This window comes from Muscardinus avellanarius, assembly GCF_963383645.1.
Source record: "Muscardinus avellanarius genome assembly, chromosome: X".
Lineage (NCBI taxonomy): Eukaryota > Metazoa > Chordata > Mammalia > Rodentia > Gliridae > Muscardinus > Muscardinus avellanarius.
The window spans coordinates 77,426,747-77,441,320 of NC_137792.1; the positions used below are offsets into that span (position 1 = coordinate 77,426,747).

At 42.5% G+C, this 14,574-nt stretch overlaps 1 protein-coding gene across 1 annotated transcript in view; it reads right to left on the bottom strand.

Moving 5' to 3' along the window:
• Nucleotides 1-65: 65 nt before the first annotated feature.
• Nucleotides 66-14,574, bottom strand: part of XPNPEP2 (X-prolyl aminopeptidase 2) — a gene marked incomplete at both ends in the record, with an annotated part of 37,103 nt that continues 22,594 nt past the window's right edge. The window contains 8 exons of the mRNA XM_080718943.1: nucleotides 66-260; nucleotides 844-933; nucleotides 8,555-8,631; nucleotides 9,421-9,480; nucleotides 9,914-10,018; nucleotides 10,578-10,647; nucleotides 11,922-11,982; nucleotides 13,804-13,875. Coding sequence (XP_080575069.1) covers nucleotides 66-260; nucleotides 844-933; nucleotides 8,555-8,631; nucleotides 9,421-9,480; nucleotides 9,914-10,018; nucleotides 10,578-10,647; nucleotides 11,922-11,982; nucleotides 13,804-13,875 — 730 coding nt within the window. The remainder of the gene's footprint in view (nucleotides 261-843; nucleotides 934-8,554; nucleotides 8,632-9,420; nucleotides 9,481-9,913; nucleotides 10,019-10,577; nucleotides 10,648-11,921; nucleotides 11,983-13,803; nucleotides 13,876-14,574) is intronic.

The following is a 14,574-nucleotide window of genomic DNA, read 5'->3' on the forward strand; positions in this document are numbered from 1 at the left end:
GCAGGGGCACAGAGCTGAGTGAGTCCCACATCCAGGTGGAGGGTGAAAAGGGGAGTCAGAAGTCTCTAGCTATTCCAGCTGATGGTGGCAAGAGTGATGGCTAGCAATGCAGACACCAAGGGGGTGGGGCACAGGGCCCTGGCAGACAGGGGCTCTGTGTGCTGTTGCAGCCACTCAAACTCCTCTTGTAGCTGGCGCCGCTGCAGCTCTGGGCCCACCTTCTCTCTGATGGTTTGGTAGTAGCGATTTAGGTACTGGAGCTGCAGAAGGAAGAAGGTTTGGGTCGAGCTGCCAAAAGGTGAGGTCCTGGTGCCATCCCATCCCCTGCTATGGCACTCCAGCTGTTCATATTGGCCCAGGGACCCAACCACTACTAGGTCTCAGCTGTTCTCTGGGGCTTTCCATAGGCAGCTCCCTGTGGCATCCTCGTGATATCACTTGGTCCCCCTAGTGGGGTCTAGTGATGTTCATTGGGAGTGAGATGTGAGATTTCAAGGGCCACAAGTGAGAGTAAGCAGGTCTGGTATCCCCCATTTTACAAAAGAGGAGGTTGAGGCCCAGAGAGGGGAAGGGATTGTTAATAGTTCCAGGCTTGTAGTGGCAGAGCTCAGAGGCCCAGTCTCAGACTCCCCAGTAGTTTCCTATGTGTAATGGGTAGATGGTCTGACTAGAAAATTATAGAAGCTTTGGGGTCTTTGGTAAGCTGGGGAGGTATGCTCTAGTGTAGGCCTAGATGGTTACCAGTGTGGACCCTCTTAGGGGGAAGCCAGGATCAGGGCAGTAGAGGCAAGAGGCCCAGGGTGGGGGAGAAAACCAAAGGGCAAGCATTGCTGAAGTACTCACCTGCTCGGGGGACAGTAGGCTGACATCAATGAGGTTCCGGTCATAGGGCACTAAAGACACCACTTCAAAGGTCAGGTAGGACCCTGGGTACTGAGAGCCGGCAGGGAAGGTGAGAAAAAAATGTAAGTGAGGGAGGAGGAGGAGCTAGGCTGGAGGAAAGAAAGGAGCACTGTAGCCAGAAGCAGTGGGCACAGGGACCCTTGTCAACCATGGATACCCAGGCTAGACCCAAGCCTTCCAGAGTCTTTTCCCTTGGCCACTTAACACCCTATCTTAGTGCTCCCTGTTTGATTCCTGAAATTTGATTAAATTCTGTGCTTTTCAAAGTGTGGACATCAACAGCACCTGAGAAACATGTTAAATACATAGATTCTAGGGTCCACCTCCCAGATCTACGAAAGGTGGAGTCTTGAGGGCAGGGCTCAGGAGCCTCCATTTAAATAATCCTAAAAACAGAATGGGAGAAAATTTTTGCCAACTACTCCTCTGGCAGAGAACTAATATCTAGAATATACAGAGAACTCACAAAACTCACTGCTAACAAATTACTCAATTAAAAAATGGGCAAGTGAACTAAATAGACACTTCATAAAGGAAGAAATTTAAATAGCCAATGAATGTGTGAAAAATTCAACATCATTAGTAATCAGAGAGATCTAAATAAAAAAAATACCCTGAGTTTTCACTTAACTCCAATTAGAATGATGATCATTCAAAAGACAACAACAAATGTTGGCAAGGATGTGGATAAGTGGAAACTCCATTACATTGTTGGTAGGATTGCAAATTAGTGTAACCACTTTTAAAAATAGTATGGTGGATCCTTATAATTATGGGAATAAACCTACCATATGATCTAGCAATATCACTTTTCAGTATCTATCCAAAAATGGCCACCAAACTACCAAATTAATGTATGTGTATCTATGTTCATATCCACACAATTACCAATTGTTAAACTACAGAACCAGCCAAGCTGTCTGTCAACGCATGAGTAGATTACAAAACTATGGGACATGTATACAATGGAATTTTTTTTTACTCAGCCATCAAGAAGAACAAAATTGTCATTTTCAGGGAAATGGGTGGAACTGGAGAACATTATGCTAAGTGAGATTAGTCAGTCACAAAAAGTAAAAAGTTGGATGCTCTCCCTAATATGTGGAAGCTAGAGAGAAAATGAGTCATAGCAAGAACTTTAGATGAAGAAGGAGAAACCATAGATGAGCAAATAAGGTGACCTAACTGAGGGGGATGGGAGGAGGGAAGGAGGAAATTCCCTAATGTGCATGATGTACATTCAAAAACATATCACAGTCAATCACTAAGCCAAACATGAGAAGGAAGGAGGGGGAGGGAATGGGGTGGGAGTTGGGTAAGGGATAAATGAGTGATGTGTGCATGTATGCCTCTACCATATTATATCCCATTAAGATGTGTGACTACAATGCACCAATACAAAATAAAAAATAATCCTAAAATATGCCTGTAATTCCAGTATTTGGGATAATGAGACAGAAAGTTCACAGGTTCAAGGTCTGACTCAGCAATGTAGTAAGACCCTCAGCAACTTAGAAACTGTTTCAAAATAAAAATTAAAATAGGGCCAAGGGTGTAGCTCAGAGGTAGAAAGCCCCTGGGCTCAATCCCCAGTCCTAGTACCACCAAAAAAATTAAAATAATTTATTTGAGTTTTCCATCTATCTGCTTATGTATCTACTTATTCATATATCTCTCTATAGAGACAAGTAAAAAAGAAAGAGAGAATAAAACCATAATTTCCATCTTTCAGAGAGGCCTTGCATGGGTGCTTAGAAAACTTAAACTACACAAAGATAGCACAGTAAAAATGGAAAGTCTTTTCCTTGAATACATTTTACACATACATACATACATACATACAAAATGAATCCTTCCTACTGAACATACTTCTCTGTACCTTCCTCTCTTCATTACTTAATAGTATACCCAGGAGAATGTTCTGTATAACACAAGATTTATCTCATTCTTTTAAAGGACAGCATAAGATGCACCATGATTTATTTAAGCAGTCATAGATTTTTAAGCTGTTTCTAATTTTTTTCTATTACCATCAATGCTACAAATCAATATCACTGTATTCATTTTGTGTTACTAGAGATTGAACCCAGGGCCACTCTACCTCTAAATCACACTCTCACACCAACTTTATATTTATTTGGAAACAAGGTCTCATTAAGTTGTTGAGAAATTCACAAAGTTGCTGAGGCTGGCTGTGAACCTGAAATCCTCCTTTCTCAGCCTCCCAAGTACTGGGATGAATAAACATCTTTATGAACTTTGGGGACTAGATCTGGAAGGTACATATTTGGTGGAAGTATCTCCAAAACAAATGGTGCAGGGATTTCAATAGATAATGTTAAACTGCCCTCCAGAAAGTTTGTACCAATTTGAACTTCTACTATCAGTGCATGAGAATGCCCTTTTCACTGCATACTCACCAACACTGGGTATCATCAAAGCCTCTGATTTTTGCCAATCTGATTGGTGAAATAATCAGACTGTATATTGCCAGCAGCAACAGCAAGTTCACCGCGCCCCGCGACAGCTCCTGATCAACACGCACAATAACTGTGAGTGAAATTGTGGCCCCTAAAGGAGAAATACCTGTACTGCATGCCCAGGGACTTTGATAATCTCCCTGGGTCTGAGATTTTGCAATCCAACCCAGTGAAGGAGTAGTGGTGGCAGAGATTACCACAGACTCGAGATACAGAGCACCCTAAGAGAAGTTGTAGTGATCCAGGGAAGGCACAAACTTCTGAAATCATGGTAAAGAGAAACAACAATAGAGCAATGAATGTCTACAACCCCATATTATCAGAACCTGATAACACAGAAATTCAGAGATCTCCAGAAGATCAAATCAGGAATATAACTGTCAAAATAATACAGGACCTTCGAAAATAATTTAGAGGGAGTCTAAAAGACATAAAGGATGCAATCATTGAGGTAAAGGCCTCAATTCAAAGTATAAACAATTGATTAGACCACATGGAGAATAGAATCTCACTTCTAGAAGAGGATCACTCCAGAAACGAATGCATAATTTATAACAGAAAAAAAATCAGACAGCAGGAATCTGACATTGAAGAAATATGGGCCCATTTTAAGAGAGCTAACCTAAGAATAATTGGAATAGAGGAGGGAAAAGAAAGTGAAACCAAAGGGATCAACAATCTCTTCAAGGAAGTAATAGCAGAAAATTTTCCAAACATAGAGCAAGTGGTTGATACACAGGTCCAGGAAACTTATAGAACTCCCTTTAGACAGGATCGGAGAAGAGGATCCCCACGCCACATAATTGTCAAAATGACCAATGTGGAAGCCAAGCAGAGAATCTTAAAGGCAACAAAAACAAAAGGCCAAGTGACATTCAGAGGCAAACCAATTAGAATCACTCCAGACTTTCCAAACGAAGTCATGAAAGCCAGAAGGGCTTGGAGTAACATATTCCAAACTCTGAAAGAAAACAACTTCCAGCCAAAAATTTCCTACCCAGCAGAACTATCTATCAAATTAGATGGGGAAATAAGAAGCTTCCATGACAAACAGAAACTGAAGGAATTTGTCTTCAAAACCAGCACTAGAGAAAATACTCAAAGAGATTAACTACAAAGAAGAAATAGGTAATACATGCCAGAACCAAAGAAACAAGATTTTCCATCCAGCAGACAACTAAGCAAAGAAGAATATATTCATGTGTTTATTGGTTAAAATCTTTGGAGATTCATTATTTATTTTATTCTTTAACCTATTTCTAAATTGTATTGTTTGCTTTTTTTTTTTTTTTTTTTGCGGGTCTGGGGATGGAACCCAGGGGCATTCCACCTCCGAGCTACACCTCCTGCCCTACTTTTTATTCTTTATTTTGAAACCGGGTCTCACTGAGTTGCAGAGGGCCTCACTAAGTAGCTGAGGCTGTCCACGAACCGCGATCCTCCAGGTCTCAGCCTCCCGAATGCTGGGATTACAAGCGTGCACCACCACGCCCGGCTATTGTTTGCTTTTATTGTTGCTAATTTTTAGGATTTCTATTTTGAATATTAATATACCTTCAGATATAGCATTTGGAAATATTTTACCCCATTCTATCAGTAACTTTTAACTCTGTTTACATTGTCTTTGGATGTACAATTTTTTTTATTTTTTAGGAAGTTTGTTTAGGAAGTTTGTTGCCTGTGCCTTTGAAATCATATCCAAGAAATCACTGCCAATTTCAGTGTTGTGAAGTGTTATGACCCAGGTTTTCTTCTAAAGTTTATAGTCTTAAGATTTACATCTAGTTCTTTTATTCATTTTGAGTTAATATTTGTACATGGTGTTAGGTAAGGGTCCAACTTTATTCTTTTTCATGTAATTATTATTTTTCAACAATATTTAGTGAAAGGATCATTATTTCCTTCACCAAATGTTCTTGGAAATGTTTTCAAAAATAACTTGACCATATATGGAAGAATTTATTTCTAGGCTTTTTATTTTACTCCACTGGTTTATATATCTGCCTTTATAGCAGTACTACACTGTTTCAATTAATGTAGCTTTATAAGGTTTGAAATCAGAAAATGTACATCTTCTAGCTTTGTTCTTTTTCGAGATTGTTTTGGGTATTTAGAGTTCATATTTCATGTTAGGATAGATTTTTTTCTGGAAAAAAATATATGATAGTTTCACCTTAAAAAAAAAAGAAAAAAAATATCCTCTGGTAAGAAAGAAAGCAAAAAGAAATATTGAAATGTTACCTCTAAGTGATCAAAAGTTTGATATCAGACAAATGAATCTGTTATGTGAGATTATCATTGTTAATTTTGGATAAATTGCTATAATATTAGATGTCAACCACTAAGCCAAGCATGGGAAGGAGGGGGGGGGAAGGAGGGAATGGTGTGGGGTAGGGGCTAACTGGGCGATGTGTGCATGTATATCTACACAAGTTTTTTTTTTATCCCATTATGATGTATGAATACAGTGCACCAATAAAAAATAAAAAGAAAAAAAAGAAAAAAAGAAAAAATATTTTGCACTAAAAAAACCATTATTGTACAGAGTATTTTCTTTGTAATTTTTTAACATTGTGAATTGGGAATTTAGAAAATACTGATTCATTGAGTTATTACAGATATTCCAAATGTTGAATATTTCATTGTATATTAAAATCATTTGTTAAAGTCACTGATTTCACCCAAAAAAGGAAATAATCAGACTGTAATTCCAATTTTTTTATTCCCTTTTTAAATTTGTGGTACTGGGGATTGAACCCAAGGGCATTCTACCTCCAAGTCATACCCCTAGATCAATTTATTTTTTATCTGAAAACTGGGTCTTGCTATTTCTTTTTTGCAGTATTGGGGATGGAACCCAGGGGCATTCTGCCTCTGAGCTACACCCCCAGCCCTATTTTTTATTCTTTATTTTGAAACAGGGTCTTATAGAGTTGCAAAGAGTCTCACTAAGTAGCTGAGGCTGGCTGTGAATCTGTAATCTTCCTCTTTCAGCCTCCCAAATACTGAGATTACAGACCTGTGCTACCATGCCTGGCTTGATTTGTATTCCATTAAAGATGGAGTTAAGCATCCTTTCACATATGTATGGACCATTTTGTTGATTTCAGTGATTTGTCTCTTCATGCCCTTTGCCCATTTTTTCCTTTTTTGCCTACTTGTATCTTATTGAATTGTAAAAGCTCAAAGTAAAATTTAGAAAATTCACATTTTCTTTGTCACCTGTGCTATATTTGTCACAGAGCCTTGAATCCTTGAACCCATTTATTTTCTTTTGTATGTGTGGTACTGGGATTGAACTCAGGGCCCAGGACATACTAAGTGAGTGCTCTACTCCCAGCTACACACTACACTCTACTGAGCTACATCCCCAGCTCATAAACTGTATCCACTTTGTCACAGATCTTATGATTTTGCTTATGGTATTGTTTTCATATAGACATGTTCTATTTAATCTAGTCAGAGTCATCAATAGTTTCCTTCCTGATTCCTGGGTCTTATATAGAAAGACCTCTTTTCATTCTGGAATTATAAATGAATTCATATAGGTTTTCTTCTAGATATTTTATGGTTTCATTGTTCACTTTAAACTTTGGTCCATCTGGGATTTCATTTTGACATAACAGTGATATTATTCAGTTTAACCCCCTAGTGATTAGCCATTAGTTCCCCTGCCCATTTATTGAATAATTTCTCTTTCTTACTATTTTGAAATATCAGCTTTATTGGAAACTAAATTCCATGTCATTTATGGGAATTAGAGGGCTTATTCATGGACCAATCCTATTCCATTGTTCTCACTGTCTATTTCATCTCCAGGGTCATTCTGTTTTAGTTTGTGTTAAAAATGTGATAGAGCGCCAGGCATAGTGTTACATATCTGTAATCCCAGCACTTGGGAGGCTGAGATAGGAGGATTGCAGATTCAAGGACAGCCTCAGCAAGTAGTGAGACTCTTATCAACTTAGAGAGACCCTGTTTCAAAAAAAAAAAAAAAGAACGGGGATGTAGCTTGCAGGTAGAATACCTCTGGGTTCAAGCCTCAGTACCATAAATAAAATAAATTCGAATCTAATAGGGATAGTTTCCTTTATTCCTCTTCTTTTTAAATAATTTTTCTAGATACTTGTCTTTGAATTTTTATTTTTACAAATAAACTCTACTATCATTTTGCAAGGTTGCAAAAATGTCCAGTTAACATTAAAATTTGGGTTGTCTTGAATTTATGGATTAATTTGGGGAGAAATGACATATTTTCATAATATGGAAGCTTCTTTCCAGATAGCATCATTTACTTAAATCTTTTTTATGTCCTTTAGCAGAGAGTTTATCCATGTAAGTATTTTAAAGTTTATATCTAGGTATTTCATCTTGCTGGTTGCTATACTATTAATTTTTTATTTCTAAGAAGCTCCTCTGGTGATTGTTATGTGCACTGAGAACCAATAATTTATTTATTTATTTATTTATTTATTTATTTATTTATTTAAATTTGTGGTGCTGAGGATTGAACCCAGGGGCATTCTACTCCTGAGCTACCCACCCCAGCCAAGTTTTTTTATTCTTTATTTTGAAACAGAATCTCACTAAGTTGTGGAGGGCCTCACTAAGTAGCTGAGGCTGGTCATAAACCTGGATCTTCCTGTCTCAGCCTCCCAAATACTGGGATTACAAGCGTGCACTCGGCTAGAACTAATGATTTAGGGCAGAGATGATTTTCTTGGCCTCAAGTGGAGCCTGGTATTGGCATTTAATTTGTATTTAAAAATTTTAGGTAGTGGGGATAGAACCCAGGGGCATTCTACCTCTAAGCTATACACCCAGTCCTATTTTTTATACTTTATTTTGAAACAGGGTCTCACTGAGTTGCAAAGGACCTCACTAAGTAGCTGAGGCTGTCCGCGAACCACAATCCTCTTGTCTCAGCCACCCAAATACTGACTGGGATTACAGTCATGTGCTACGATTGCTGGCTAGGATCTGGCATTAAAAAAAAGAATGCTTTCTAGATTATTCTATTGTCGAGTGTGAAAAGCTAATTCATAGAATTCCTATGATACTAAGAAATATTCCAAATAAATTTATATGAGCACATTAAATGACCTCCCCTTTGGCCTCCCTCACCCCCTACTATGTTCCCCAAAGTCACTGCCACCTCAGTGACACTTTACCTTGGTCTCTGCTTCTACTACGAGGGCCACATCTTCAATACGAATCCCAAATTCTCCATCCTTGTAGTAACCTGGCTCTGGTAGATACAAAGATGCTAATGGCATTAAGCAGCATGCGGAGGCCAAACCCCGTTTTCCTTTACCAATTTCCAAGTGGCTGAGGTAACTGGCTGTTGGCTCTTGGGGACCCACAACTTGTGAGAAGCTTATTAGCTGAGCAGAAGTAACATGTCAGGCCTCAGATCCCCTCCAGGCAAAAATGATTCACCCTTCCTCCCTGTTAGCTCAGGAGGGAAGACTGAGGAGCCTACTTGGTGCCTGGGGGTACTCACATCTCCCTGTGTGCCCTGTTACTCCAGCATTTGATTGGTAAATCCACTGTCTGGATGTACAGGTGAAAAAAAAACTCCCAAGGATAAAAAGAGGGTATATCCAGGTGTGGTGGTGCACGCCTGTAATCCCCGCGCTTGGGAGGCTGAGACAGGAGATCACACAGGTTCGAAGCCAGCCTCAGCTATTTAGTGAGGCTCTCAGTAACTTAGTGAGACCCTGTTTCCAAATAAAATATAAAAATGGGTCTGGAAGTATAGCCTGGAAATAGAAAGGTCCTGGATTCTACCCTCAGTACCACCAAAAATTTTTTAATAAAATAAAAAAGAGGGTATGGCTGAGGGGTTGAAGGGTGGGATGAGCCATTTGGGGCTGGGTGTAGGCATGTGTGTGGGGAGGTGAGGGGGTATGGTGGTGTGGTGAGTCTGTGCCTGTGCCAAGCATGCTCCTTGAAGGAAAGTATACTGGCCACTTCAGTCCCTGGCCTGGCCTGTTGTGGAATGGGGTAGTGTGCTGGAGAGGCCTGAGAGCCATACCGATGGAAGTGAACATGCCCTTGTTCATGGCGATGTTGTTAGACTGGAATCCCACTGGCCCTGGAAAGAAAGACACAGGCATGGTGTCAGCTCTCCTGTCCTTACCAGTTTGGAGTTGGGCAAGTTTTGGGAAGAGCAAGTAACTGGAAGTTCTTGGGCATCTGTAGCAGTACTTGTCCACTACATCATTACCTGGAGCTGGCACACAAGTCAGAATGGTTCTGGCTTCTATTTCTCCAGGTCCTATGCCAGCTAGCCACTAGGCCTGGGTCCTCTGGTGCCCTCCTGGAAGCCAAGTAGGCCATGGAATTGGCCACCTGCCAGTTTTCTTCATTTACCTTTGGAATATCACCTCCCACCAGCTGGGTGACCTTGGGGGGTCTCATGGCATCTCTATGGGTCTTGGCAATTCCCATATCTGTGAAATGCTTTCTTTCATAGAGGAATGTCATGCTAGGAAAGAACCTGAGGCAGGGGCTCCGGAGATACCTACATTCATGCACACATAGGAAGTTGCCAAGGCCGTGGCCTGTCCCATGACCATAATTGAGCCCAACTTCCCACAAGGCTTTGCGGGCAAAGGCATCCACTACTCGCCCTGGAAGGAAAAATAGATCACCCTGGGTCACTTGGCTAGACTCCAGATTTTCCACTTTGCCTCTTCCCATTCAACTACCAGGTAGCACCTGAGAAGATGGGCTTTTGAGAAGCAGGAAAGCATGCAATGACACAGTGATGTTACATTGGGATGGATGAAGTCAGTGGCATCCTGGCTAGGCCAATCCTCAATATGTCTAGCATACTGTATATCATATCCATTACATATCTATCACAATTGCTTCCTACCCATCAAGGCTTAGCATTGACACCTACTTCATTTAGGAACCTTCCCATGACTGCCACAGTCCATCTCTCTCACCTCTGAGCAACAACATTGGATTAGAAGGCAGAAGACCTGGTTTGAGGCCTGGCTCTTCCACTAACCCTCTATATGACCTTGGGTGAGTCCCTTTTTCTTTCTAGGCTAGATTGTCTAATTTCTACAAGAGATGGGATAATAATATCCTCTTTGCCCCACTAGCCTCCCAGCGTGGAAGTCTGAGTCCAGTGATATCAGGGCCTGAGGCCCTGGGTCCAGCCTGGTCTCCAAAACCTACCTGATGTAGAAGCAGGAAAGATGAGTCTGGACAGATCAATGTTTCCCATCAACACACGAGTATATGCCTCCTGATAGGGAGAGGAAGAGGCAATGGAGAGGACTCCAAGAGGAGCCAGAGAGTTTCCAGCTGCTTGCCTGGGAGCATGTGGGTGCAAAAGCCCAAACCTGTGTGTTCAGCAGGGGTGGAGTGGAGTGGGGGTGGGGAGACACACTTTCCTTAGTGGTCACCCAGGTTCTAGATGACCAAAGGAGACTGAGGGAGATGTTATCAAAGCTGGGGCTCTGACTATGTTGTTCCCTTTAGCTGATGCCCAGGGGTTATTATAATGTGCTGAGGCTGTGCTCAGAGAGGGTGGTGACAATAAAGACTTTCTCAGGCAGACTTTCTGGGCTGGAACCCTGGCTTGGCTACTCACTAACTAACTCTAAGAGCTTGGGACAATGGCTTTCATCTCTCTGTGTCTTGGTTCCATTATTTGTAATGGGAAAAGAGGACCTAGCTCCTAAGTTTGTTGGGAAGAAAATGTGGACCAAAAGAGTATAACGTAGTGAGTAAATGCTTCAGTGAATACTAGTACCCTTATTAATGTGTTTGTAGTCACCCTTTAGTTTTCTTACAGTCTCAAGCTTATGTTGGGGCCTGAGCATTTGACTAGTAAGACTTCCTCAGTCAGAAGAGAAGAAATCACATACTCCCATTAGCTTGTCATCTTGCATAGTATTCAACTTGCTAAGTTGTGAGCTCTTGGAGGTCTGGACAGAATCCTCTCTCCTCTCCTCTCCTCTCCTCTCCTCTCCTCTCCTCTCCTCTCCTCTCCTCTCCTCTCCTCTCCCCTCTCTCCTCTTTCCTCTCTCCTCTCTGCTGTTAGCACAATGTATGACTCACACTGGGCTTGCTGCATGCTCCACCCACAAAAGCCCTGAGAACACAGAGATACATCCCAGTCTCTGCCCCAGCTGAGCAGCCCTCATTGTCTCCTAAACTCTTCTGCCTCTTTTTGCTTGTGCTGTTTTCCTCCACTTGGAATGTCTTTCTTCCTCTTTTCTGCTGAGCACAGGGCCAGACACACAGACAGTATTAGAAAAGCATTTGTGTATTGATGTGTTGAAATGGGATAAGGATAAGCTTGGGCAGAGGCCTTGTTGGTGGCATGAAATCTTTCTGGTGGAGCAGCAGGGAGCACTTGGTTTTTTGGCACTGAGGCATGTGAACTTGGACAAACTACTTAAACTTTCCAGACCTCAGTTTTAGCCTCTCAAATGCAAGGGCTGTTGGTGTGGTCATTGCTTGGAAGCCCTTGGAAGGAGATTGGGTGGGGGAACCTTGGGCCTGGGCACTTACCTTTTGGAAGGCAGAGGGGGTACCCCAGTGGACTGTTCTGGTGATATCTGTGGTCCCGTCCCTGTGGAGAAGGGAAAACCAACATGTCCAGCTCCAGTGACTGCTTGGGATAGAATCTGGGGCTCTGTACTTCCTGTATGCTCAAGAGACAGGACTAGAATAGGGCCAGCAAAATCACACCTTCAGCATCCATGCATGAGGGCTGCTCTCATGCCCTCAATTTAAGTCACTGCATTCTCTGACAGTATCTCTTCCCCCATACATTCTTCTCCATGTTACCCATATTGGCCAGTCTGTGGCTCTAGGTTTCCTTGGGTCAGGCTGGCTCTAAAAGCAAGGTTTCCTCTAGGCTTCCTGGGAGGTAGCAAGGGCTTGTCTCTTTTTTATAGATAAGGTGACTCTCACATTTTAATGTTTTCCATTTTTTACTTTTTTTTGTAGTGCTGGGGATTAAGCTATACCCCTCAGCCCAATTTTTTATTCTTTATTTTGAAACAGGGTATCACTAAGTTGTGGAGGACCTCACTAAGTAGCTGAGGCTGGCTGCAAACCTGGAGTCAGCCTCCCAAGTACTGGGATTACAACTATGTGCTGCCACACCTGGTGAATATTTTCCATTTATAGGACACTTTTGCAGCTACCTGGGAAGGCTGGCAGAGCTGGTCTCTGTCTCCATTTCACAGATGAGATTACTGAAGCTGTTAGGCCAGGTTGGGCAAGAACTGACTCTCTACATGGTTCTCTATACCATGATCACGGCTGGGTCTGGCCCACTGATAATCTCAAGCCAGAAGATCTAACTCCCAACCATCAGCTTCAGTGGTTCCTTTGGGATGGTCCTGGGCTCCCCCTTAGGAAGGAGGAGAGAAGAAGTGGCCCTAGGGCCTTGTGTACTCTCCTTGGGAGTAGGTCATGGGGCGTGGTGAACTTCTTCCGAAAGAGAGAAGAGGAAGTGAGGTGACCATTTCTCCAGCCTCACCCTTCTTTGAGCACACCCCAGTCTAACGACACCCCCACAAACTCACTTCCTCCTTTTATATTGCCTATGTCAGGCACACACAGCATCACACCCACACTGAGAAAAGGCTGCTAAGCTGGGGCCTGCCACAATGGCTCCTGAGCGCTGAGCTAAGGAGGAGGAGCCTCTGTCATTCCCACATTTACCATTTCTATAGGAGAGAGGCAGGCAAACCATTTGAAACTATTCCTCACTTTTCCCATGTTTCAGCATACTCCTTCCTTTGCCTCCCCACCAAGCTTCCCACAGTTCGTTTGCTTCCTGTGCAAGAAGGGAAAATCTCTGAGGCCAGGCCAGTTCAGATCAGCTCTGGTGCAAATAGCTGGGCACAAATTGAAAGGAATAGGGATAGCAGGCATGCACTGATGTTATGTCTGAGTGCTCAGGTTGTACAAGGAAGACACATTTAAAGGGTTGCTTTTCTCACATGCTCCCACCTCCATCCTGGCATGGTCATCCCACCTGTGCCATAGGGCAGGGGAGACTTGGGAGTATATAAGTGCCAGCGGTATGTGTACCATGTCCAAGGCCTACACAAGTAAGTGAGAATATGGGCACACAAGCCTGCATATCTAGGTAAGGCTGCGCAATAATGTGCACACTTAAAAAAAGGTCACTTGAACAAGAAGAGTCTTTCTAATTCTTGCAGGAGTGCTGCAGGAGCACCCCATTATTCTGGTCTCTGTGTGGTTCCCACTGTGCAGAGACTCCTGAGTGTGCAAAATGAGAAGGGTTCCGTTCATTCCAGATCTCTCCTTTCTCTGATGGGGAGCCATAGCCCAGGAAGGGAAAGCTTTGGCAGATTTTGCTGCCCAAGATCTTTGAGCTGGGGCAGCTGAGTGGAGTTGAGTGGGAGCTACATACCAGTATTGTCCCCCAGAATCCAGCAGGTACATCTCATCTGAGGACAGCTTGTGGTTCTGTTCCTTGGTGGGGCTGAGAAAAAGAGAGAATGATGAGAGGGGATCAGCCTAGCCCTGTGATGGCAGTGGGGGTCTTGAGCTAAAGCAGAGAGCTGCCCCTACTCTAGATGCTGGGCTTACTGCTCTGGGGGAAGTCATGCTCTCCCAAAGGACACTCGAAGAGAGTACTTGCTGTCTGCTGCTGCTGTCTGCTGCACACTTCTGCTTATCCTGTACTTGGCCAAGAAAGCCCTTGATCCCAGGGAAGGGAGGTAGTAAAGAGCACAAAATGTGGGAGCTGGGAAAGCCTTAGTCACCATCATGGTTGTTTCAGCCTGAGTGAACAGGCTTTTCTCCATGAGTGCTCATGAACTTTAAAAATTAGCTAACATATCGCTAGGTGTGGTGGTGCATACCTATAATCCCAGTATATGGAAGGTTGAGTCAGAAAGGTCTCAAATGGGAGGCCAACTTCAGCAACTTAGTGAGACCCTGTTTCAAAATAAAAAAATAAAAGGGGGCTGGAGGTAAAACTTGGAGATAGAATGCCCCTGGATTTAATCCCCAGTAACACACACACAGACACACAGACACAGACACACACAGACACACAGATACACACACACATCTAACAAATAACTCACAGGAAACCAAGGAAATCTTCTAACAGTCAGGTCTTTCAAAAATTTTTTTTTGATTTGTTACTGGGAATTTAACTCAAGGGTATTCTACT